Raw genomic sequence first — 23814 nt, forward strand, 5'->3', positions numbered from 1 at the left:
GTGCACATAAGCAGGTGGAACTGAATATTTAAGCCCTTTTGATCTGAAATCAAACAACTCTTTTAATACATAAATAAGCAGCCATATCAGTAAACAAATCTCCATCACCTCAAACATGCAACAATGCACACGAGTCAGTTGACAAAACTACGTTTGCCATCTGTGTGCACACACTTCATCTATCATGTGTGCTGCTGTACGGAGCTTTATTTTTTACTACAGACATGGAAAAGTGACACAAACTGACTCCAAAAAACTTACAAAAACACACCAAAGAATACCAAAAATACACAAATAACTACAAAACTATTTGAAAAATGAACAAAACAACAAAATCCAGAAATTGACTCCAAAAAATATACAGAATTACAGAACAGTGCACTAAACTTCACAAAAACAGACAAATCCCTTTTTTCTGTCGTGTATGAATGCTCAGATTGGTCATTTTTTTTCTAAATACTGACATGAATGTTGACAATGTGGCCCTCAGATCACACAATCACATTTTTGTGGCCCCTGCTGTGATTTATTGTATGATGAGATGTGATATGTTACCAGATTTTAGGAAACAAGCTCAGAAAGATCAGGCATTAATTAATCATTTGATGATATTTATTATTAGTATTATGAGGGAGGAGAGAGAGAGATTAAAATATGATATTTTATAATTCCTTTTTTTTTAAGTGAAGTTGCACTGAAATCACAAGTGATAAAAACAATAGAAATAAATCTATTCAGAAGGCACTATTTACAAAATGGGATTCTTTAAAATGTATTATCACTCATTCATTCCATCTTTATGCTCTATACAGTAGTTGTTTTTTCATTGTATTCTGAGCTAAATGATGTTGTCGGACAAAGGGGGCACTTTGATTCAGAAATAGGAGAAAGGAGATACTTTTTGAACAATGGTTGCAGCGTTTCATTTAATAATTGCTGTATTTCCAAAAATGTGGTTTTGTCGTTTTATTTTGAAAGGACCACGTGGTTTAACTGGTTTCTGGTAAAGTACTTTTAAATTACGCTCTGTAACTCTATGACACACTGGGACCACATGTGGTTTTGTGTTATATGTAAGATGTCTTAATTCAGTCTTCACTTACTTTAGCAGGGTTGGGGTAAAAAAAAAAAAAAAAAAAACTTGGTGAATTATTATATGGTCATGGCAGGAATCTGTGGTGCTGTAAACCAACATGGGATGATTTAGTATTTTTCATTTACCTTTCGAAGTGTGATTAAACAGATTTTTCTCCAAGATTATAATTATCTGGATGTCATGAGAATAAGACTAACGAGGCTGTGAGATTGGGTTTATTAAAAGCTCCCAGCTCATCAAAAAGAGCCTGTCAAATTTACTCTGAGATAAAACAGACAGATGGCCACTGAGTATTAAAACACAAGTGACCAAGGAACTCAAATTCATCATAAACTTCGAGCTGTTTGATTTCATGTTTTATAATGTTTTTTTGTTTTTTTTGACATTTCCTTTCAACAGTAAAAAGGTACATATTGTTTTTTGTGCTGTGAGTGGTCTGCCACTCATTGCTCTCTCCTGGAAGAATGTAAGATTGAATCTGGGCCGCTGGCTCTATTCATCGCACAGATGCTTTCAAATTTTTCATGTTCCTGCAAGAAGCGAATTATAAAGAAAAATTGGAAGAAGAAATGGAAAATGTGGAACATGGTGACATTAAGCAAAACAATATTGAAACTCAATAACAGACCAAGACAAACAGGAATGTTGACAAAGAAACAGTTTTTGGAAAAAAAAAAAAAAAAAAAACACATTATGGTCAGAGGTCATTGTGGCACAGAGTGACATCTGTTCATCCACTCAGTCATCAAATAAATGATTTGAGTCCCCACAAAGGAGAAACATCAAATAATCAATGTTTCTTTATCATAATTCTGTTGAAAAATAAGCATGAATAATTTATTCTTCAGAAATATGTTGATAAATAATTACCACAAGGCGCTGGCTTGTTATTTGGAGTAAAAAGTTGCCAGATATGGTATATTATTTGTAAAGCAGGTATGGTGAATGTAAAAAAACAATTATTGCATTTTTTTCTGTGTATTATTACTGTATATTGCTTTGATTGTTTATTCATATTATAGTTTAATAAAATGAGACTTTAACGTATAAGGTATCAAATCTAGAAAAAATGAAAGAAGTAGGATTAGATAAGTTTATACTTCTTCCTACTCCTTTTCGTTCCTGTAAATTAAGGTGCATAAGAATTTTAAGATGCAATATACTATTTTGTTGTTCTTTCTTGATTTTAATTCAATTAATTTTATATTAAACTCTTTTTAAATTGCCATTTACATGATCGAAATAAATGCATAAATTAAATTAAATGTAAATAATAGCCCACAGCGATGGCAGGAAGTCTGCAGGTCTCTGGGCATTTTTAGCTGCGTGTTATTAAACAATAGAAGAAGATGTGAATGCTAATGTGTGACGCATCGGCAGCGTTCTGTAGGTCAGGCCCTTGATGTTCTCAAGTAATTGAATTTAGAGGCGCACAGAGAACAGAGGCCGAACTGAGGAGAGTTTTTTTTCTTCCTTTATTTAAATGTTCTCCTATCAAATAGCTTGACTATCATTTTACCTCCAGACAGGAAGTGGAGCAGCAGCCATCTTCACGCATTAATGGCTTCAGGCCCATCAATCACACCTTTCACCGCTGCGGTGCGGCTGCTGAATAAATATTCAAACTCCACTTGTCTCACACGCACACATTTACACACATTAAAACATGCACACACACACGCACACATGCAGAGAGTCACGCACTCTAAAAGATTGTTGCCAAATGAATACATGCACAGGTACATCATGAAAATGTTCAATATTTTTTGTCACTCATTTCAGAAAGTCAAACCCATATATGACACATGACAGAGTGAAAAATTTTAAGCCTTTATTTATTGACATTTTGATGATTATGGTTTACAGATAATGAAAACCCAAAATTCAGTGTCTCGGAAACCTAGAATATTACGTAAGATCAATAAAAAAGGATATTTTAAACAAAAATGTTAGGCTTCTGAAAAGCATGTTCATTTCTATGCACTCAATACTTGGTTGGGCCTCCTTTAGCATGAATTACTGCATCAATGTGGCGTGGCATGGAGGTGATCAACCCGTGGCACTGCTTAGGCGTAATGGAAGCCCAGGTTGCTTTAATAGCAGCATTCAGGTCTTCTGCATTGTTGGGTCTGGTGTCTCTCACCTTCCTCTTGACAATAGCCCATAGATTCTCTATGGGGTTCAGGTCAGGCCAGTTTGCTGGCCAATCAAGCACAGTATTACCATGGTCATTGGACCAGCTTTTGGTACCTTTGGCAGTGTGAGCAGGTGCCAAGTCCTGCTGGAAAATGAAATCAGCATCTTGTCAATCTTGTCAGCAGAAGGAAGCACTCCTGAACAAGAGACAACGTCAGAAGCATTTTACCTGGGCTGTGGAGAAAAAGAACTGGACTGTTGCTCAGTGGTCCACTCCAAAGTCCTTTTTTCAGATTATAGTACATTTTACATATCATTTGGAAATCAAGGTCCCAGAGTCTGGAGCTAGAGTGCAGAGGCTTAGAATCCACGCTGCTTGAAGTCTGTGATGATTTGGGCTGCCATGTCATCTGCTGGTGTCGGTCCACTGTGTTTTCTGAAGTTCACAGTCAACGCAGCCATCTACCAGGACATTTTAGAGCACTTCATGCTTCATTCTGATGACAAGCTTTATGGAGATGCTGATTTCATTTTCATTGGAGATGAAAACAAAATGTGGACTTTTTTCCCTTTCTTTTTTGAGTTGTAAATGATTTTTGTGGCCTAATAGTTTTAAATGACAGAGACAGAGTTAATTTCCATAATAATGACTTACTGACATTATTATCACTAAGCTAAGGAATTGTGCCCTTGTCACGTATGCAGCACAACATGTTCTACCATCTAACAGACGCCATTACAAAGTCACTCTACCACAAGACTGACACACACACATCTTCACTGCTAAAAGCCAATTTAGCGACACTGATTACTCTAGCATACATGTTTTTAAACAGTGTAGAGGAGAGTGGAGAACCATCAGCTACTCAATCAAACGTGACCTATTACCCACATGTGTTTTTCATGCTTTTGTGTTCCACCGTTTGCACTGCACTATACATTTGAAAAAGTGTTGCTGCCTACTATTAAACAATTATGTCGGAGCATTTTTCTGCTGCTGCTGCACTGAATAATATTCCATTTCTCTGCCTACTATTGTTGAGTTCAGTGGCATCAACATCCATGGTAAATTGCATGCATTAACATAAAATTGATAATGATGGCAATAATGGCCATGATGGGGGTTGATACGTGTCTTTTTTGTTTGAAGTTTGCATGTTTCCTCTAATACACCGCTTTCCTCCTACCTCCAATAACATGACTTAGATTAATTGGAGTTTCTTTTTTTCTTCTTTTTTTTTTTTTTTTTTTTTTTTTTTTTTTTTAAAAAAAAAAGAAGAAAAAAAAAAAAAAAAAAAAAAAAAAGATTAATTGGAGTTTCTGAATAACCTGTAAGAGTGAACAGGAGGGTGTCTGTCATTTTGCTTGCCCTGTGTTAGTGCTGGGTGATTTGGCCTAAAACCTCCGATTTTTTAAAGAAAAATTCGAGTTTCGATTCGATTTTCAATTTTTTTTCAATGCCATTAAAAATTACTGCAGACATCAGATATATTGTTAAAAGTGCAACATTACTGCTGTGATTGTCCTCAAGAGGTAAAATGCATAGAATGATCCCAAAATAAAAAGTAAATGAGGCTCTGTCATTCAACAATTTCATGCTTTAATCCAGGTTAGGCAACTTCACATTTTCTGATCAAGAAATCAGATAACTACATATTCTATAACATATAACATTACAATTAAAAAACATAATAAACTCTTCTTTTAGCATCGCAGCATAGTGCGAATCAAAAATTGAACATGCCTGTGGCACACACATAGCCTACTCAAAGGGTGAACAAATGTAAAAAAAGAGGGGGCGGGCTCACATCGGAACGCGAAAAAGTCTGAAAAAACTGTGGTAGGGATTTTTTTTTAAATAGTAATTAAAAATTAATAATATATATATATGTTTTTTTTTTTTTTTGTTTGTTTTTTACTAGAATTTGCAAAATAAAAATAATTTTTATCTACAAATTCGATTAATTGATTAAATGGATTTTTTGCCCAGCCCTACCGTGTGTTGGACCAGACAAAAAATTAACCAAGGATAGGCCTTATGCTATGGAAGATTCCATTAAACTTTGGTGGGGATCTGGATCCATAAAGTGAATATGGATCAGTTTAAAAAATGTCATCATTGACGAAATTTCAAAAATTCATATCTCAGTTTGTAATTGACTGATCTTTATCTTTTCTAAATTTGACAGTTATTTTGAGTTGGTTCCTCATTTTGTTGTGGTTTTTCCAAAAAAATAAATGGGGGTGTCCATATATTTGGACCTATTGTATCATTAATAATGGGAAAGACCATGGTACCATGATTAGGATCACTGATCCAGATAACTGACAATATTTGGCAAAGAGAAGATTTGGTGTTTGGCTGAGATTTACTCTCTCTGAGTGCTTGTGGAAAGTATTCAAGTATTCATGCACTATTTTTCCATTATTATTGAACAGTTGGACTTTCATCATGTGATGCTAAACCATAGATTTCCCATCCATGCATCTGCAACGTGTGAACTGTCAACACCTGTAAACATGATTTAAATATCAGGCACGAAACTTTCCGTATCCACTGTCTTTTATCAGCTTCAGAGAAGAGTTCAGTTAAACTCTAGTAGCAATGGAAAGGCAGGAGGCAACTTGATTGATGGATGTTTGTCAAGTCATGCATGGGCTCTGCTCCCTATGGAACTAGGTGGTTAGGGGCTGTCTGTTAAAGGGCTTTTATCCACAGCCTTAAGATGTCTACGACTGCACGCAAATAGCCATTAAAACTAGTGTACAGAAAAAGCATGGGTATGGTTTGAAGGTTAAAAGTGAAAAACATGCAGCTTTAGGTCATCTTTGCAGCTTTCACAGTAACAAAACCTTCATGGTTTCCTTGTGATAGTTATATTTCTGATGTGATTAAACTAAAGATTTTATTATAAGCACAACATGCCACCTTATGTCTGAAGTATATAGATCATAATTTAAGATATTTCTGGAAAAAAGTGCTTGGAACATGAATGAAAACACAAGGTGCTGTGACTTGCATTCAGAATAATGCTCCAAACAGGCATTGTGTGGTTTGTTAGTGTGATTTGATGAACTCTAAAATAATGTGTGGTGATTCAAAGATGGTTTGGGAATGATGATGGAAATGTTGGAAGGAAGGACGGAAGGAATTGGGTGAATGAGCTGATATGTAAAGCGCTTTGGGACTGCTTCAGTGTGGTGATAAAGCGCTATATAAAATCAAGTCTAAGTCCAAGGAATCATTTATTAGTATTTCCAAACTGTCTTTCCAAGCTGTCTTTCATTTTGTAGTTCAGAAAAAAAAATTAAAAAAATTAACAATCAGTTTAGATAACACTAATGTGTAATGAAATTACTCGTAAAAACCCTGTGCATAATTGTTCATACATATAGACTCACTAAATTAGCGTAGACATTCACAGAATTAGTATCAGATTTGCGATCTTGTAGAACCTGATTATCAGGATTCTGTAATCCATTCTTCCATCTATCCATTCATCTATCCAACCATCCATCCATCCATCCATAATGGATGCAAATGACAACTGAAGGTTTACATCTATCTATCTATCTATCTATCTATCTATCTATCTATCTATCTATCTATCTATCTATCTATCTCCAGTTAACCTTCTAAGAGCACAACACACATTGATACTATTGATTTAATAGATCTTGTAGAAATTTCCCCCCAAATGATATGAATACTAAAGTATCCAAGGCCCAAATGATTAAGCCAACACCATCAAAATATAGGACTATTATACAACTTCCCTTTGTCTCCTTTTTTATTATCTAACAAATAAATCATTAAACTGGTATGGTTAGAGCTTTTGGTGCCAGAGAAAATAAGATGGGGGATATAAATTAAACATCTGCTGTACTCAATAGAAACTTTAGGGCTTTAGTGTTGGACAGTATTGGAGCCAAGGCAAGAATGTAGGAGAGATTGCAGCATCTGCTGTTTTGTGTGGACTGGAGCCTATTTGGAAGCTTAAGGCCAAATTGTAACCGTGTGTGCCTTTTTGGTGTTTTAGGTAGAGACTCAAAGAGAATGGACTTTAAACTGGTGGTTGTTACACACCAGTATTTGATCCTGTATCTTTCATCCTATGGGAAAATAACTGTTTAAATACAGATTTTGTGGCAGTTTGTGTAAACGCAAAGCTCTTCCTCCATCAAGCAACCCCTAAAATATTGCTCCAAATTGTTTTTCAATGCAGCGCAGCAGAGAGAAGTGATAAGTGAGTTGCTACAGTGAACCACAGCCAATTGTCCGCCTGCATTTAGTTTGGCAGTGATGGATGCGGAATGATTCACACTGTTTAGAACTGGGCCAACAGCTACTTTATTAGTCTGGTGATATGTTAACATGTCCTTATTTGAGGTGCTGCTTACCATTTGGCTTGCTATGATGCCACATTCACCTTTGTACATCCCTTCATGTCTGAATGTGCTTAGTCGTCATTCACCTGATCTCATTCCGTTCTTTCTCATCAGTCTTTTTTGTTCTTTTCTGTGAAAGCATTACTGAACTAAATAGAGATGTAATTTAATGCCAGTTTCTCAGGCCCGAGAGATTTTAACACATTTTTATGTGAATGGCCTGTAAACACCAGCTGTCCTGCAAAACCACTGTTACTGTGTATCCAAATCACGCTGAGATAAAGTAGATCCTTCATAGGCTATTTAATTGTAGACAACCCATCCACATTGGAAACAGGGCTTAATGGAGTGATTCAAACGTTAAGATAAATATTTTAATTGCTCATTTGGCTGTTATGCTAAGATGTCTGCCAATAGCTGTCTCTTGGCATCAAATGTCTATCTCTTATCAACTTATTCAGATGGCAGCGGTGAAATGCTGAAGAGCATTGTGCTTTGTGTGAGTTTTACGTTTCATAAAGCTTGCACTTATTAGATTTGGGGATATATGCAATTTGGAGGCGTTTCACTGAACAATTTGCCCTAAAAAAGAAGACAGCGCCTGAGTCAATGGTTTATTTTAGAGTTGCAGGATTATTCATCAGTGCAAAAGTGCGGATGAGTCGACTTGATGTTGTCTGTGTTGACATGAGTCACTGATTGTTTCACTTTTAATTGAAACGGAAAACTTTTTAGAGTATGGCAATTTTTTTTCCCAGCTAAAAGTTTGTTATTGTTAACAAGGTTCATTCCCATGAATAAGCACATATTTGCATTTAATCTTTGATAATTTCTTTAGAAATGGACAGTTCAGTACTCCAGTTTGACTTCAATTAGTTAGATTTAAAAAAAAAAATCTACACAAATTAATAATGCATGGCAACATTATGACAGCCAACATGGTTTTAGTTAGCATTTTATCATTTGATACTTGGAGGAATGACTTAACATAGCCTGTGATGTTCGTCGGGTGAGACATTTACAGAGTCAAACTTAACATTACATTACATATACTCTATTTACAGAGTTCTGGGGTCTGTTATGGGTTGTCATCAGAATCTACAGCAGTAGTCCCCAACAAAGATTTTAGAATTACTTGAATTTTCTCCAATTTCACCTTAACTCTCTCTCCTCACTCATCCCCTGCAGCGCGGACAACAACACTCACCCACAAACAAATCACGGTTTTGACTCTTTGATTTTCACTTTAAAATTCAAAATGTAGGATTAGCATTCAAAGCATATTTTTTCATCAGAGTTGATAAGAGATAAACCACACTTTGGTAACCCATCCTTTTACAGTCCCCTAATTAACAGGTATTTACAAGGTAATTACCTGGTAATTCATAGCATTTTATTGTGTAATTACCACCAGTTTAAGAAGGTAAATACATGGAAGCTACAGCTAAAGGGTTACCAAAACTTTTACTGTCTGTTTCTAAAAGAAAAAAAAATGAAATGACAGATTTTTAGTTTTTTTAATATAGTCCAACAGTAAGTTGACATTTTCAAAATTGGAGCATGTGTAAGGACAGTGCTGTGTTTCTGCCAAAAGAGCCAAAATAGCTTCTACCTGTGGTTTCCCTTACCCAGACTAAATAACCATTGAAATGTTATCCTGATGCAATTTTTAAAGAAAAAACTATTATCTGCACTCATATCACACCAAAGTGGGAATCATGTCCTCTTCCTTGTCCTTTTTTATTTCTTCAAAAATAACATACTGATCTATATCAACTTCTGTTATACAGTAGCGGCGAAATTCTTTCTCTCCTCTACACAGTGCCGTACTCAAACGTGCTCTTACTTTGAAAAAAAGCAAAACATGGAGAAAGAAAAAAGTGAAAATATTTTTTCAGACAAAAAATGAAAAGTTTCAAAGTTTTGTTTATTCGTTCTTGACCATTATGAAGAAAAATGCCTTGAATTAAAATCTTAATTTTAAAATTTTAAAATGAAAATCAATTAACCACTCATTTACAATTTTTTCAACATCTTTTTTGAACAGAAAATCTTATTCCCAAAATATACACCAACCTACAAATGACAAAAAACACACACACACACACACACACACACACACACTATGGGGGATGAATCCATTCTAAATTCATGCGCACCAGTTTATCGAACGGGTAAACCAACGCATACCTTGCGCCAGTACACCTGCACGTCTGATCTACATTTTCCATTGACTTAGAATGGGTACACGGGCACAATGAACAAGTCACGTCCACATGTGTGCTTGCAGACGTCTTAACATGTTTGCAGACGCTTTAATGCGCGTTAAAGTGTATGCACATAAGCCACACCTGAATGTGCACCTAACAAACATAAATATATCAGTCACACGTAGACGCAGGTGTGGCGTGAGTGACGCTATAGCGATCAGGTGACCTTCACTATGTAACACCGTCTACATGTAAACACTAGGCGTGTAGGCATGTGCAGGTATGCAAGTGTGTGTGTGTGTGTGTGTGTGTGTATGACGGACCACCATTTAGTCCGGTTACAGTCTGTGTCACGACACCCGTCCATAGAGTGGTAGTGAATGTAGTGTTATGCTCTGAGTCAGAACGCTGCTGTGATTGGACAGGATACAACACTCAACACTCACACTCACTTACTGACGTGCACGCGTAAGAGCGCCTAACAATGTTTTTCTAACTGTTTACATGTCACACAGACGGTGCTACATAGTGAAGGGCACCTGATCACTATAGCTTCAGTCACGCCACACCTGCCACTACACCTAATTACTTAAATTAGGTAAGTTTAGTGAAAGTTTGGCAGGCAGCGATGGACTGGTGTGCATGAATTTTGAATGGATTCGCACGCACGCACGCACACACACGCACACACACACAGAGCGAGAGAATAGGCAACAATGACTCTCTGAGGGAGGTTTTGCATTTCTCTCCATTCTAACTGCCACGTTGTGACCCTGTTCTTCCTCATAAAGAGAGGCGAGTTGTTGCACACATGAATAACTTTGGTGAGGAAACATGGAGAAATCATTGTCTGTGTTTGTTTCAGATCGAATGTGTGTGTCCGTCTGTTGACGTGCACACACAGGTTTGTGTTTGCAAATAAACATTAAATTCACAATGTTGGTGTAATGGTCCAATGTCCCTCTGGGTGCCCCTCTAACCATTCCGTGTATGTGTCTAGGGAGCACTATGTCTTGTTCCTTCACGTAGCTCATAGTCTCCAGCAGACCTACCTTAGACGACGTAGCTTGTGGAAGACACTGAGAATTTACGCTAAAATCATACAGTTAAATATGATTTTTAGCTGTAGAACCTTTGTATAGGTCACGTTGGTTTATTAGATATAGATATACAGTAAGACCAATATTCTACTACTTCACACTGGTTGTTGATTCATTTTTCTCTCTGCGAGGTAATATTATCATGTTTCAAAGGACACAACCATCAGACCATCAGGGAATAGTGTTTCCATGAAAGGATGAGAGAGGGTAAAGAATGCAGCTGACCACACCAGAGCAGCATGTGTTATTGCTTTATGGGCTCGCTGTTTAAAGAGTAACTCAACCTCAAAACCACTTTTTTAAGTTGAAAACAAATTTATTTGGTTATGAAGTCGTGTTGTTGATTTATTTTTGTCCAACTTTTTCCATTTTTGTCTAAGTCGGGTCTGCAACCTGCGGCTCTGGACACTCATGTGGCTCTTTGACTCTTTTGCATTGGCTCCCATAGCTTTAAGAAAAATATTAAAATGAAGAATTGTTATTTTCTTACAGAGGGTATTCATGAGTAATGACATTGACACCAACAATTTGTCAACATAAAGATAAATCACATTGCACCTCCTGCAACATCTACAGACCATCAGCTTTAGTTGCACCTTGGTAAAGATAACTAAATCAACTAAAAGACTAGAAGATAGAGATTTTAATTGTGTGGGGGGTTGATTAATTTAACTGCCAATGTGCCGGCTAAATATGCATGCTTGATGCAAATACATGAACTAAAAAAAAACAAATATTTACATAACATTATTCAATATAATTTTAACAGAATATATTGTTTTCATTAAGAAAGTATCTTTTTGGCTCCGGAAAGACTTTAATCCAAGTGAGATGAGGCAAAATGGCTCCTTTGAGAGTAAAGATTGCAGACCGATGGTTGAAACCTGGCTATTACAATTTAATTTAGCTATTGTCTGAGAATGGTAGTCTGTGAGGTTTTATTGGCTTCACTCTCCAATACGTTATCACCCGTGGACTGTGGTGAGAGGTATAGTTAGTATCGAGTAGCTAGTTAGCATAGCATAGATTGTTCTTTGGAAATTTTATACTATGAACTTTTTTTTAAATCTCCAACCTGGCTGCGCTTCCAAATGCTCAGGATTTAGTTACTCTTTAACTCCTTGCTATTGATGGTGCTCATGGTGACTGGTCAGTGATCGGCATGAATACCCTAGTGACAGCCAATGAGTTACCAATTTTATCGTCATGATTTTGTTTGTTTCTGTTTTGCAGGTTTTCCAAATCGCCTATGTGATTGTAAAAGCAGCAAACTCCCCTCGTCCAGGTTGGTATTACTACAGTTCTTTTCAGAACTACATCATACAATCCCTTGTTGAATGGTAAACAAGACTTCTGTTTGGTGGGATGGGTCAACGCAGACATTGAAACTGTATCCAAGGCAGCAATGTGTTGGCATACAATTAAATCTGAATATTTAAAAATATTTTCATTATATTTTTGTTTTTAAAAGCGATGACCTGCATTCTTACATTTGGCTCTTAGAGTGACTCATTGTCATTCATAATACACTGTCTGGCAACCCATTAATGAGAAATATTCTTCATCAGTATACCATGTTTATTCATTGGTGTGACCCCAACATATGCTCGAATTCCCACAATCGTTATTATTGACGCGTTTTCATCCTCAGATTTAACAAGGCTGACCCTTCATCAATGTTTTCTCGCCAATATTTTTGGACTACAGGTAATTGGATCTTGGAGCGCTCCATAGACGGCTTGACCTTTGAACCCTGGCAGTACTATGCCATCACAGACACAGAGTGCCTGACCAGATTTAACATTTACCCAAAGACCGGACCTCCATCCTACGCTAGAGATGATGAGGTCATCTGCACATCTTTCTACTCAAAGATTCACCCGCTGGAGAACGGAGAGGTAATACATCAAGATGTAGATGTTTATACTCCACTAATCAGTTAAGTGCACTACGCATTCTAAAGGCAGAGTTTATGGATCTATAAAAGTTTACCAGTGCAATATTATGCTGAAAAGGGATTACGTGAGTTTGATTTAGTACTTCTGAACCACTTTACATTAAATGATCTTATTTTAAATCAACTTGGGTGCAAAGTAGTTCAGTAGCTAATCTCAGAAAAATAATAATGTTTGTAATCTGTCTTTTTTACAGTGAAAAGTCATTTTATGGTCCAGAATAGATGCTCTGATGGGCCACTTTTGGCCGTCTGGTCTTATATCTGGACACTTAAAGGGTTTTGTCACATTTGCGATACAATTATTTCATTTTGGGGGATTTTTTTTTATTGTTTTATGTTTTTTTTTGTTTCATAATATTTTCAGATTTAACTGGTTTTTACTAATGTGTATATTTTTTATATTTATGTTTGGTGTAGTTCTGGTAAATCTCCATTTTACTGTGATATTCTCCCTGTTGTCTGACACCAGAGACTTGACAACAGTTTCTAGGGTTATCATCGTTTCTCTACACGCTTTTACTTTGAACCTAGAAATGAGCATTTTGTGATCACTTTATATAACTGTCAAATTGACAAATCTCAGCAAAACAATAACAAAACTTTCAGACACAATCACAGCTGCATGTAAACACTTTACCTACTTACTCAAAGGTTCTCGCATGACTTTTTCCATTTTAATTATTTTTGATTGCTGCGTTGCAACCAAGACACTGAACTTTCAAATGTGACACTTACACCCAAGACTCTGAATCCTGAGTTGATAGAATACAGCAGTATAATTATTTTTTTTATCACGTTATTGTTTTCAAAATTAAAATGCAACACACAATCTCAAACAACTGTATTCTATATGTTCACTTTCTCAAGTTTAAATCTAAATACATTTTTAATTTATTTAGTTTTTGTCTGCACATGCTGTTGAAGGTCAACACTACATGAAGTGCAATCTTTTTATGACAGCAATGCATGTTTTGTTATTGCATTTAAATAAATACATTTTATTTTATTGCATATTACATAATTGTGACCATCACCAGCTCTTCCTAAGGAAGGGAAAGAAACACTTTATTAAAGGGAGAATAAAAAAGAGAGGGCAGTGTTACACCTACATGTTGGTGGGGGGGAAGGGAACAGGGAAGAGGGAGTCAGGGTAGGAAAATGGAAGAGTTGGGGAAGAGTTGACTGTTTTAAGGTGAGAGTAAAATGTGATGTTATAATTGTGCATATTGTGCTAAAATATAATAACATATAATATAATAATAATGAATAATTAAATACATATACAATAAATAATAATTAATGTGATTTAAAATATAATATTAAATTTGATTTTTATTTATTTCAAACAGGTTAACAGAATCTCATAAGAAACAAAGAAAACAAAATGATTCTCAACAAAATTATTACAATATAATATAATATAATCCTGATCACTTTTTAACACAGCATAACAAACATGATCAAAAATTAATTATAAAAAGGAAAATGTAGTTTTTGTGCTCGCCAAAAATGTGTGATATTTAATTGGGGTCACAATCCAAAAAAGGTTGGGAGCCACTGGATTAGAGCCTTGCATGGCAGCTCTGTCACCATTGGTTATGGACTAGATTTGACCACGTTAGCCTGAGTAGTTGCTGTATCTACTGGAGTTGACTTGATTTAAGTTGACGTATTAGATTAAAAATTATTTGAGCCTGTTTGTGTCTTGAAGGTTAAACAGGTTTCCATTAGAGAAGTAGGGAAGTAGCTGATAAATAATGAGTAAGTAGACTTGTAGCTCAATGCTCACAGGTTTGAATCCCACCCTAATCTCCATCAAAGCCCTGAACACCCAAATGCTCCCCGAGTGTTTCACTGTTGGCTGCTCACTGCTCCTCAGTTATGGGTTCATTGTATAGAATACATTTCATGTATATTTATTCATAATGATAAAGTAATTCTAATCTTCATTATTTCCAGTCTTTACCAGACTGGCTGTTTTTAAAATCTATTTCTGCAGAGCCTAAAAAAGAAGAAAAAAGCTCTTTTAAAGCAGTCACACATTAAAGCAGACGGACAGTTAGATGCTGGTTGCAGTGTGTCAGTGAGGTACAGTAAATGTGGAGTGTGAGTCAGCGCTAAGGTTTCTGTTATGTTCACATTTATTTTGTACTTTTCTAAAGCACGTTTAAACTAAGCCCAGCTAAACAAATGGGGTTAGTAATAGTGAGATTTATTACGTTTTCCTCTGAAAGCCAACAGGATAAAATGTTGGTGATTTCAAAAGTAATGATCACAAAAAAGGGATGAATTTCCTTTTACAGAATTTCCAAGAATAAGGATGGTGAGAAAAGCTATTACCCTGGTTATGGTCTCAATCATTAGGTCACTTATTGCGTGGCATGCTATAATTTTGGTATGTTGAACCCACGCAAGCGGCTGAGGCATTCAGTAGTCAGGTGACAAGAAAATGAGCATGCCACTTGGATTTCCTTTCTGTAACGAGGTTATAAAGTGTTAATATTTTTTAAGAAATCAACCACACTTATTGCTCTTTTCGGGTGGGTTTCTATGATCGTTTGGGTGCGATTGCGTCCGTTTAGAGCAGTGAGACGAGCCGGCTGTAACTGACAGTAATGAGGAGAGAGAGGACATAAACGAACTCGTATACAAAGATTGTTCAGTGACAGGAAAATAATTACACAGGCCGCTAATTGTAGATGCCTTCCGGTTTGTGTGTATAAGCACAGTGATGGGTGCCTGTGTGTGTAATTGTGTATGTGTGTTTTTTTTCTTCTCCTGGGTCTGTGTGTTATTTGCTGGTGTCCTGCGGGGGTGCGTTAGAGGGGGTGCGAGATGGGAGATGTCAGGAGCTGCAAAAAAAAAAAAACGTCGAGAGAGAGGTGTGTGTGTGTGTGTGTGCGTGTGTGTGGTTGACAGCTCCCCAGCCGTCTGATCACAGTGAAACCATAATGAGTCTTAGGCGATGTGTCACAGCAGCCCGCACACACTCGCCATGTCACCCCACCACTCATCACACACATACACTCTGAAGCGCGCACACACACACACACACATGCACAACCATCTCCTTCACCACTTTCAAGTGTGGCGCCTCCACCCATCAAGTGTTCCATCCAGACTTGACGCACACAGGGACACACACCCACAACCACACAACTGACAAACAGAGAAGTGCTGCTTTTGGCCACATTAGTGGGAAAGACATGAACAGTTGGACAGGCAGATAGACAGGACCTCACACTGCTGTATAAATAGATGCTGATTATTGGTATACAACATATGAAAAAGTGTTTTAGGCTACTTTAAAAAAAAAGTGACATTGCTAGGAGTTCTTCCCTATAGGGGCTAGAGGGGAACAACTCATTTTAAGCTTTGGTTACATGTTCAATAAATATGTTTGATTGCACTGATCACTGAAGCCAACATTTAAAACACTTTTTTTTGTTAAACCAGAGATATTCCACAACTTACGCACCACCTGTCATCCAATTATGTTGACTTACTCTGGCCTCAAAGCACCAATTCACATTAGTATTAGCAAGCCATTTTTGAAGTTGCAAGAGATAACTTAAAAAAGAAGAAATAAATAAAGACAGTGCAGGCTTCAATGAATAAAAGCCTAAAAAAAAGAAGCAAAAAACGTTGACAGTTGAACATTCTGTCCAGGGACTGCAGATGAAAAATAGCCTTTTGTTTAAATCTGGTGTATTTTCAGTATTGATATTAATGTACACTGTCCCTGTTAAATAAACAAATAAATACGTAATAATGATTTGCTGCTCGGAAGTTTTGTTTTGAACTCCAATTGAAGCTCCTTTTTACATTGTCGGAGAAGTTTTCTGCATTGCAGTGTGGGATGTGGAGCCATGTCAACGAATGTATCGAAGTGTTTTCAATTTAGAGCCACAACTAACAACAATTTTTGTAGTTGACTAAACTGTCAATTGTTTTTTTGATTAGTCGATTAGTCACAATTATTTTTCTGTTTTGAAGCACACAAAAAAAAATTAGAATGCTTTTTTAACGCACCTGCTTAAATCCTTCCACCTGTAAATGTGTCCCTGTTGTACTGTGATAGCATGTTTTACAGAGGAAAACAGTGACATAAAACATGTATTTCTAGTGTTGTTGTTTTATTTATCACAAGATATAATTGAAATCACCATACATTTATGAGTCAAGGTAAAAGAAATCGCAAAGAAAGCTTTGAAACTGGACCATGATTATGCGATGCTGCCACCCGCGGGTAAGAAATTCCACCTTCTTTAATGTTAACGTTATATCTTCATGGTAGAGTGGCGTGTTGTCTCCTTCAATCACTGTAACAGTTTGTCAATATTTTACCAAAAGTCTGCAGACACTGCGATTGCGTATTTCCGGTTATTGTGAGAAAGGTCTATTAAGATGTGTCTTCTCTCTGCCATTCTTCTTTACTGTTTACTTGTGTACGGGGTGTGTAGTATAGTATTAATGCAAGCTACTGCAGCAGAAAGAAAGCAGGAAGCGGCCGCAGGCTGGATTTTATGATTAATTTACAAGATTAAATGACGCGTCAATGCTATAAAATCTGCATCGACTAATATTTGTAGTAGACATTATCGATTATGTCGACTAATCATTGCAGCCTTACACTTCATTACTGTGATTTCTTGTTTTTGCCCCAAATACTCTGCCAAAGTGACTTTCCAACACTTTTCCAGTGTTTTCATGGACTGGAAGTGCTGGTAAAACAATGGTGGATTTTTTTTTGGGTGGGCGTTGATGCAAAGATCCAAATCCAGACAAAATTAAAGGTCTTGTGGAGTGAGAGGATATCACCATGAACAAACTAGAACAAAAATAGTTTTGAATGAATTACTATCCTCCTTGTCAGGTGAAGAAACACAAGAAATCACAGTAAGAATTAAGGAAAAACACATTCCATAAAGCAATGGGCCACACTTTTCCGATAATGTCTAAAAGAGTGTTTACTCCTCATTAAAAAAGCCTTTTGATGCATTTTACAGATTATTTTTTCTTCCAACAAATATTTTTTTAGCACTGCATTTTATAAATCACCTCAAAACACGAATAAACTTTACACAAACATTAATGTGTATAAACAGTCAGACTTTTAATGTTCTTTAATGTGTTAACCTGTTTTCTAACGGGAAACAGAAGCTACCTTCCATCCCTAAAGCAAACAAACTGCTGTGCAGCGTGTCTGTTTGATTCCACCATTACATGTCAAGTGTTCAACTGTCACTCCGTCTATAGATCCACACGTCTCTGATCAATGGTCGCCCCAGTGCAGATGACCCATCCCCGACCCTGCTGAACTTCACCTCTGCCCGTTACATCAGGTTGGTTTTTCAGCGAATCAGAACGCTGAACGCCGATCTCATGACCCTCACACAGCACGACCCCAAAGATGTCGATCGCATTGTGACAAGACGGGTAAGACTCACATCAGAATCCATTCTTCTAAACTAAACACAAATGATTGTATAATGCACCATAAGAAGCCTTGGTAACACTTTACTTGAAGTTTTATACATAAGGTTGACATTATGCTGTCATTAGCATGAATAACATGTCATGAAGGCTGTCATTACTATGTTTTTTGGGTTAGATGGATGGATCTAGTGGGTTTAGGTGGGGTTAGTGTTAAGGGTAAGGTTAGGTGGGGTTAGGGGTTAGGGGTAGGGGTGGGGTTAGGGGTTAGGTAGGGTTAGGTGTTGTTACTGGTTAGGTGTTTGGGTTAGGGGTTAAGGTTAGGTAGGGTTAGGGTTAGGTAAGGTTAGGTAGGGTTAGAGGATAGGGGTAGGGTTAGGGGTTAGGTAGGGTTTGGTGTTAGTTGTTAGGTGTTTGGGTTAGGGGTTAAGGTTAGGTAGGGTTAGGGTTAGTTAGGATTAGGGTTAAGGTTAGGGTTTAAGGTTAGCTAGGATTAGGGTGAGCTAGGATTAGGTTTAAGTTTAGGGTTAGGGGTTAGGCTAACAAATGACACTTCATGACAGCTTTCATGACACCTTATTCATGCTAATGACATGTGTCATGTCATAATGATGACAGCGTAATGTATAAAACTTCAAGTAAATTGTTAAAGAAGCGTTACTCAGCTAAACTAACTTACCTCTTTAAGTTAATCATGCAGACTTATTTTGATGATCTGCGACTTTTTCTACCATAAAATAATGTCTCTTATTCTCCCTCTTCTTTCAGTACTACTACTCTATAAAGGACATCTCAGTTGGAGGGATGTGTATTTGTTACGGCCATGCTAAAGCTTGTCCACTCGACAGTCTTACAAAGGTAAACACTCTTAACAACACCATCAAGGTAATCGAGCACTTCCACAGAGGCAAAGTGAACCCACAGGCTTGTGTTTTTTTTAAAATCCTGCATCCTATAACAAACAATGTGTGTATTTGTGTGTGTGCGCCCCATGTGTGTCTCCCTGTCTGCAGGGGACACATGTGACACAGCCAAGCACTGTCTCTTGTGTCACATCAAACGCAGGCGAGTTTGATACCTAACACCTGATCATTCTCTGTTTCTTTTCTCACCACACAAACACGCACACACACACACACAAACATGCACTGACCCACACAAACACAAATAGTGAGTCGAGTGTCCTTTACGTGGCCTGCGGCTGAACTAAGAAGTTTAACACAGATGAGACACTGGTTTCTGCTCCCTTGGTGACGATGTCACTGACAATTGGTGATGTCATTCAAAAGCAAAGACATCCAGGATTGTGTAACTCAGATTTTCCCCAATAGAAAGTGTGAGCATTAGGGAATTTAGTTCAAGTAGAGTGCTGCTGATTTGGTCTTTTCACCCTTACTGAACACATTTCTTTTCTCATGCTTGCACATGATTCCTCGTCAGCATGATCTGCTGTTCTGCAAGCAGGAAAGGGAAGACAACATGGGATTATTTACTGATGACTTGTCAACAAAACATTTACTCAGATGCATGCCTTGCAAAAAATAAATAAATTAATAAATAAAAACCCTGAAGCTTGATCTGCAGAGCTATTTGTGATTAAAGAAGCTATTTCCGACCCGACAACATGCATAAGCACGGCTCTTGCTGCTACATTGTCCTCCTTTATTTGTGGTTGACTCGAGCACCTTCCTCACATTAAGATGAATACAGTTATTATGCCTTGGCACTGGTTAATAACATCTTACATGTTCCTCGGCAGTGTTTGGTCTTCTTTTCCCCCAGGGAGAGAAAACGAGTGTCAGCCATTGGCAGCCGAGAAAGTAACACAAGTTCTTTAATTGAACTTGGGTTAGATGAGTTTGTAGCAACTTATTTTCACATCTTATCCTTACATCTTTTTTTTTTTTTTTTTTAAAAGTATTGTTATAGCTTGATGGCATTAAAAAGAGGCAATTTTGATGCTTCTTTTTAAATGTGAACCATTTCAGTTTCTTTTATAGAAACTGAAGTGGTGTACGTTTGAGAGAAAAAGAAGCAATAGAGAAAAAAGAAAGAAAAGGAGGAAAGAAAAGAAGAAAAGAGAAAGAAAATATTTTTAACAGTTGCATTTTGAAACTGGATTTTAAAGTCACAATGATGAAACTACGAGTGTGATCCATATTCACAAGAAAAATAGGAAAGCTTTTCCAAGCACAATGACATGAAATTAAAAGATTAATACAAGAAATATAAAATCATATAAGGCCGAGTAGACAGGGAGAAATGTATTGTGCTCTTGAGTATAAAAAAGGCTGAACTAACTCTAACCAAGGCAACGCAAGAGCCATAGAGGACAGGCTCTACCAGAGAAGATCAGACCCAGCGTGTCTGTTAGACTGTCCAGCACATAGTGGCAGGGTGGAAGATGCAGGCAGGATCTGCATGCATCTACTGTACATGGGGAGGCACAACCAAGCAGCTGGAATTGTGAAGTGTTACGGGCTGATAGAACAGACGTGGAATGTCAAACTCCATGTGACCCCCCCACTCTGGGAGAACTGGTGGCTCCAGAATCCAGGAGCAACATCTGAAGCCTCAGTGCAGATGTTTGCTGTGCTAGGAACTGCTAAGACACTGAAGAACCCTCAAACTGCCTGTCCTCTGGGAGAGGACTCCTGCAAAACATTAAAAAATCCATAATTATTTTGTTAATCAAAGCACTGGGGGATATAACAAAGTGTAAGATCTAATGCAATAACAATAAGTAAAATAATTAACTTCACAAAAAAGACAAGTTTTCAGTTGACAGAAGTGTAGCTGTGAAACTAACCTGAACACTGTGGGTTTTTATTTCTGATTTATTTCCCGTGAACGTGTGCAGAAGTTCAGCTGTGAGTGTGAGCACAACACATGCGGGGAGAGCTGTGATCGCTGTTGCCCTGGTTACCACCAGCAGCCGTGGATGGCGGGAACCTTCCTCACTCGACACGTCTGTGAACGTAAGGAAAAGAGCACAGTTACACAAAAATAAACATAACTCTTCATCACTCCATTTACAATCATTACTTTTTCCCCACGAAAATCACTTTTTACTGAATTTCTTGTAAGCGAAGCACTTTATGAACTTCAACATATGTGATCGCACTCTACAGACGTGAGGAGTGCGTTTACTGTCAATCACTAGTATGGAAATATAATTCCTTGCCTGTCATTCTGATTGAGCCTTTCATATGAGCTTACACAAAGCGATCAAAAGTCACCTTGGCCGCCATTACCTTTCATCAGCTGTGTAGCAGTAAAAGAATGAGGTGAGAAGCTTCCACTTGTCATCATAAAACTAAGGTTACAACATGTAATCTTCCTGTTATTTCATACTGGCTACACTGTCTAAAGAGCCTGTCATCTCAGTGGTCAGATGACTATCTGATGCAATAGAAAAACCATGCAAAGTGTTCATCAGTAAAAAAAAACACACACACACACATTAGTGTCATATCAATCTGATCATGTGCATCCCTGTATGGAAAGACTATGGTTAATGTCAGTGATGTCAACCATAGTTAGGCTCTACTAGTGCTCAAATTTGGAGTACATGTACTCAATTTTGGCTTACGTGAAGTAAGAAGTCTCACTATTATGCAATATGTGCTAATAAAGGGGTGGGGAAAGGCAAATTTATTGGCTTTTAAAAACATTAAAATCAATCAAGGAGCTGGATTTGGTTATAATCAATCCTACTTAATTTGCATTAGTTTAACGAGTATTACTGGTGAATCTTTTGATTTAACTAGTACTAATAGGGTGCACGGTAGCTTCGTGGTTAGCACGTCTGCCTCACAGCAAGAAGGTCCAAGTTTCAAGCCCTGAGGTGGACACCTGAGTTCTTTCTGTGTGGAGTTTGGATGTTCTGTTTGCGTGGGTTTCCTCCCGGTTCTCCAGCTTCCTCCCACAATCCCAAAACATGACTGTCAGGTTGATTGGAGTCTCTAAATTGCCCGTAGGAGTGAATGCAAGTGTGAGTGGTTGGACTCACCAGTCGATGGACTGGTGCTCTGTCCAGGGTGTACCCTCGCGTAGCGCCCAGTGTGAGCCAGAGATAGATACCGGTCGCGGGGATCTGCCCCCGCGACCATGAAAAAACAGGAAAAAGCGGGCCTGAAAATGGTAATTGTAAACAACTAGTGAATCATTTAGCTTTACTAGTACTAGTAAACAAAAAACAGTCTACTCGTACTACTATTTTTAGTGTACTCGTAAACAAACAATTGTTCTACTAGTAAAGGCTTTAGGGGCACAGAGCAGATCAGACCCAACATGTCTCTGAGACCGCTAGTGAGATTTGACCATACTAATAGTAAAAGTAAATCAATAATTTGTTTTACTAGTAAATTTGGCACACTTGCTTATTGACATGGGTATACTACAAGCCAAACCTCTGATTGTACTGAACTGGAAAAGCTGTAGGGCTCCAAGTATTGAACAATGGGCTAAACAGATGTTGACAATTCTACCACTGGAACGGATTACTTATACCCTGAAAGAAAAAAATGACTTGTTTGAATCTATATGAAGGCCATTTATCACATATGTGGGACGTTTGGACCTATTCAAGGATCATAATGAGGAGGACTCTTGAGACTCAGACTCTAGACTTGGGACTGTACCTTGCTTCAGTTTTTAAAAAAAAATTAATTTGCATTTTTGTGTATTTCTTGGAATTATGGAAGTCTCTGGACACTTTTGTAAGTTGTCATTCTTCATGAAGAAACGGAAGCACGGATATGTGACTGAGAGGTTGTACCGTTGTTGTGTGTTGTAAAAGCTAAAAATAATAAATATATTGTTGGAAAAATGTTTTTTGGCACACTTATATGTGAGTAGACTTTACTAATAACCCATAATTATCTACTAGTAGACAAATTTGTGTTACTAATGGTACTAATATGGCTCAAACATACTCAGGAGGACTGTCCACACTCCTCAGAACTTACTGTACACGCTCAAGCTCATAGTTCAGTAAAATCCTATATTTCCCACAATCCTTAGCACTTCTCTGTAGTCCTTGTACTCCTGGGACGTGTTTCAAAGGTGTCTGTGCTTTTGTAGCTCGTCTGCCAGTCTCTCCTCTAAGCTCGTGTTCATCTCTCCTCTGTTTCACCAGGTAGTGAAATGCAGGTCGGTGTTACATTTAATGCAAGTCAATACAATGCTGAGCAGTGTTTTTGTGTGACACCAAGTGCGTGGACAAGTCCGCGTAGTCGTAAAATCTGAGCTTTGCACTTAATTGGCCTGGGGTGCTCCGCACGGATATATGCTTGAGTATAATGAAGCCTGTAGACTTCAAATGTGTTACTCGTAAAAAACCAAAGCTTTTGCTAGCATTACTAGTAACACAAATTTGTCCACTAGTAAGCCAAGTTTTTGTTACTAACAAGGTTTACTCACTAGGGATGGATATCAAATCTGAGTACCGGTTCCCAGTAATCCAATTCATAGGAATTGTTTGTTTCC

The 23814-nt window shown here is 37.5% G+C and overlaps 1 protein-coding gene across 9 annotated transcripts in view; it reads left to right on the top strand.

The window, feature by feature from the left end:
• lama2 (laminin, alpha 2) overlaps positions 1-23814 on the top strand; it is a 294429-nt gene that overhangs the window by 56725 nt on the left and 213890 nt on the right. For all 9 annotated transcript variants that reach the window (XM_028440103.1, XM_028440104.1, XM_028440097.1 and 6 more), the window contains exons 4-8: positions 12165-12216; positions 12639-12829; positions 18148-18327; positions 19093-19182; positions 21185-21302. In XM_028440103.1, coding sequence (XP_028295904.1) covers positions 12165-12216; positions 12639-12829; positions 18148-18327; positions 19093-19182; positions 21185-21302 — 631 coding nt within the window. The remainder of the gene's footprint in view (positions 1-12164; positions 12217-12638; positions 12830-18147; positions 18328-19092; positions 19183-21184; positions 21303-23814) is intronic.

This window comes from Gouania willdenowi, chromosome 24 (genome assembly GCF_900634775.1).
Source record: "Gouania willdenowi chromosome 24, fGouWil2.1, whole genome shotgun sequence".
Lineage (NCBI taxonomy): Eukaryota > Metazoa > Chordata > Actinopteri > Blenniiformes > Gobiesocidae > Gouania > Gouania willdenowi.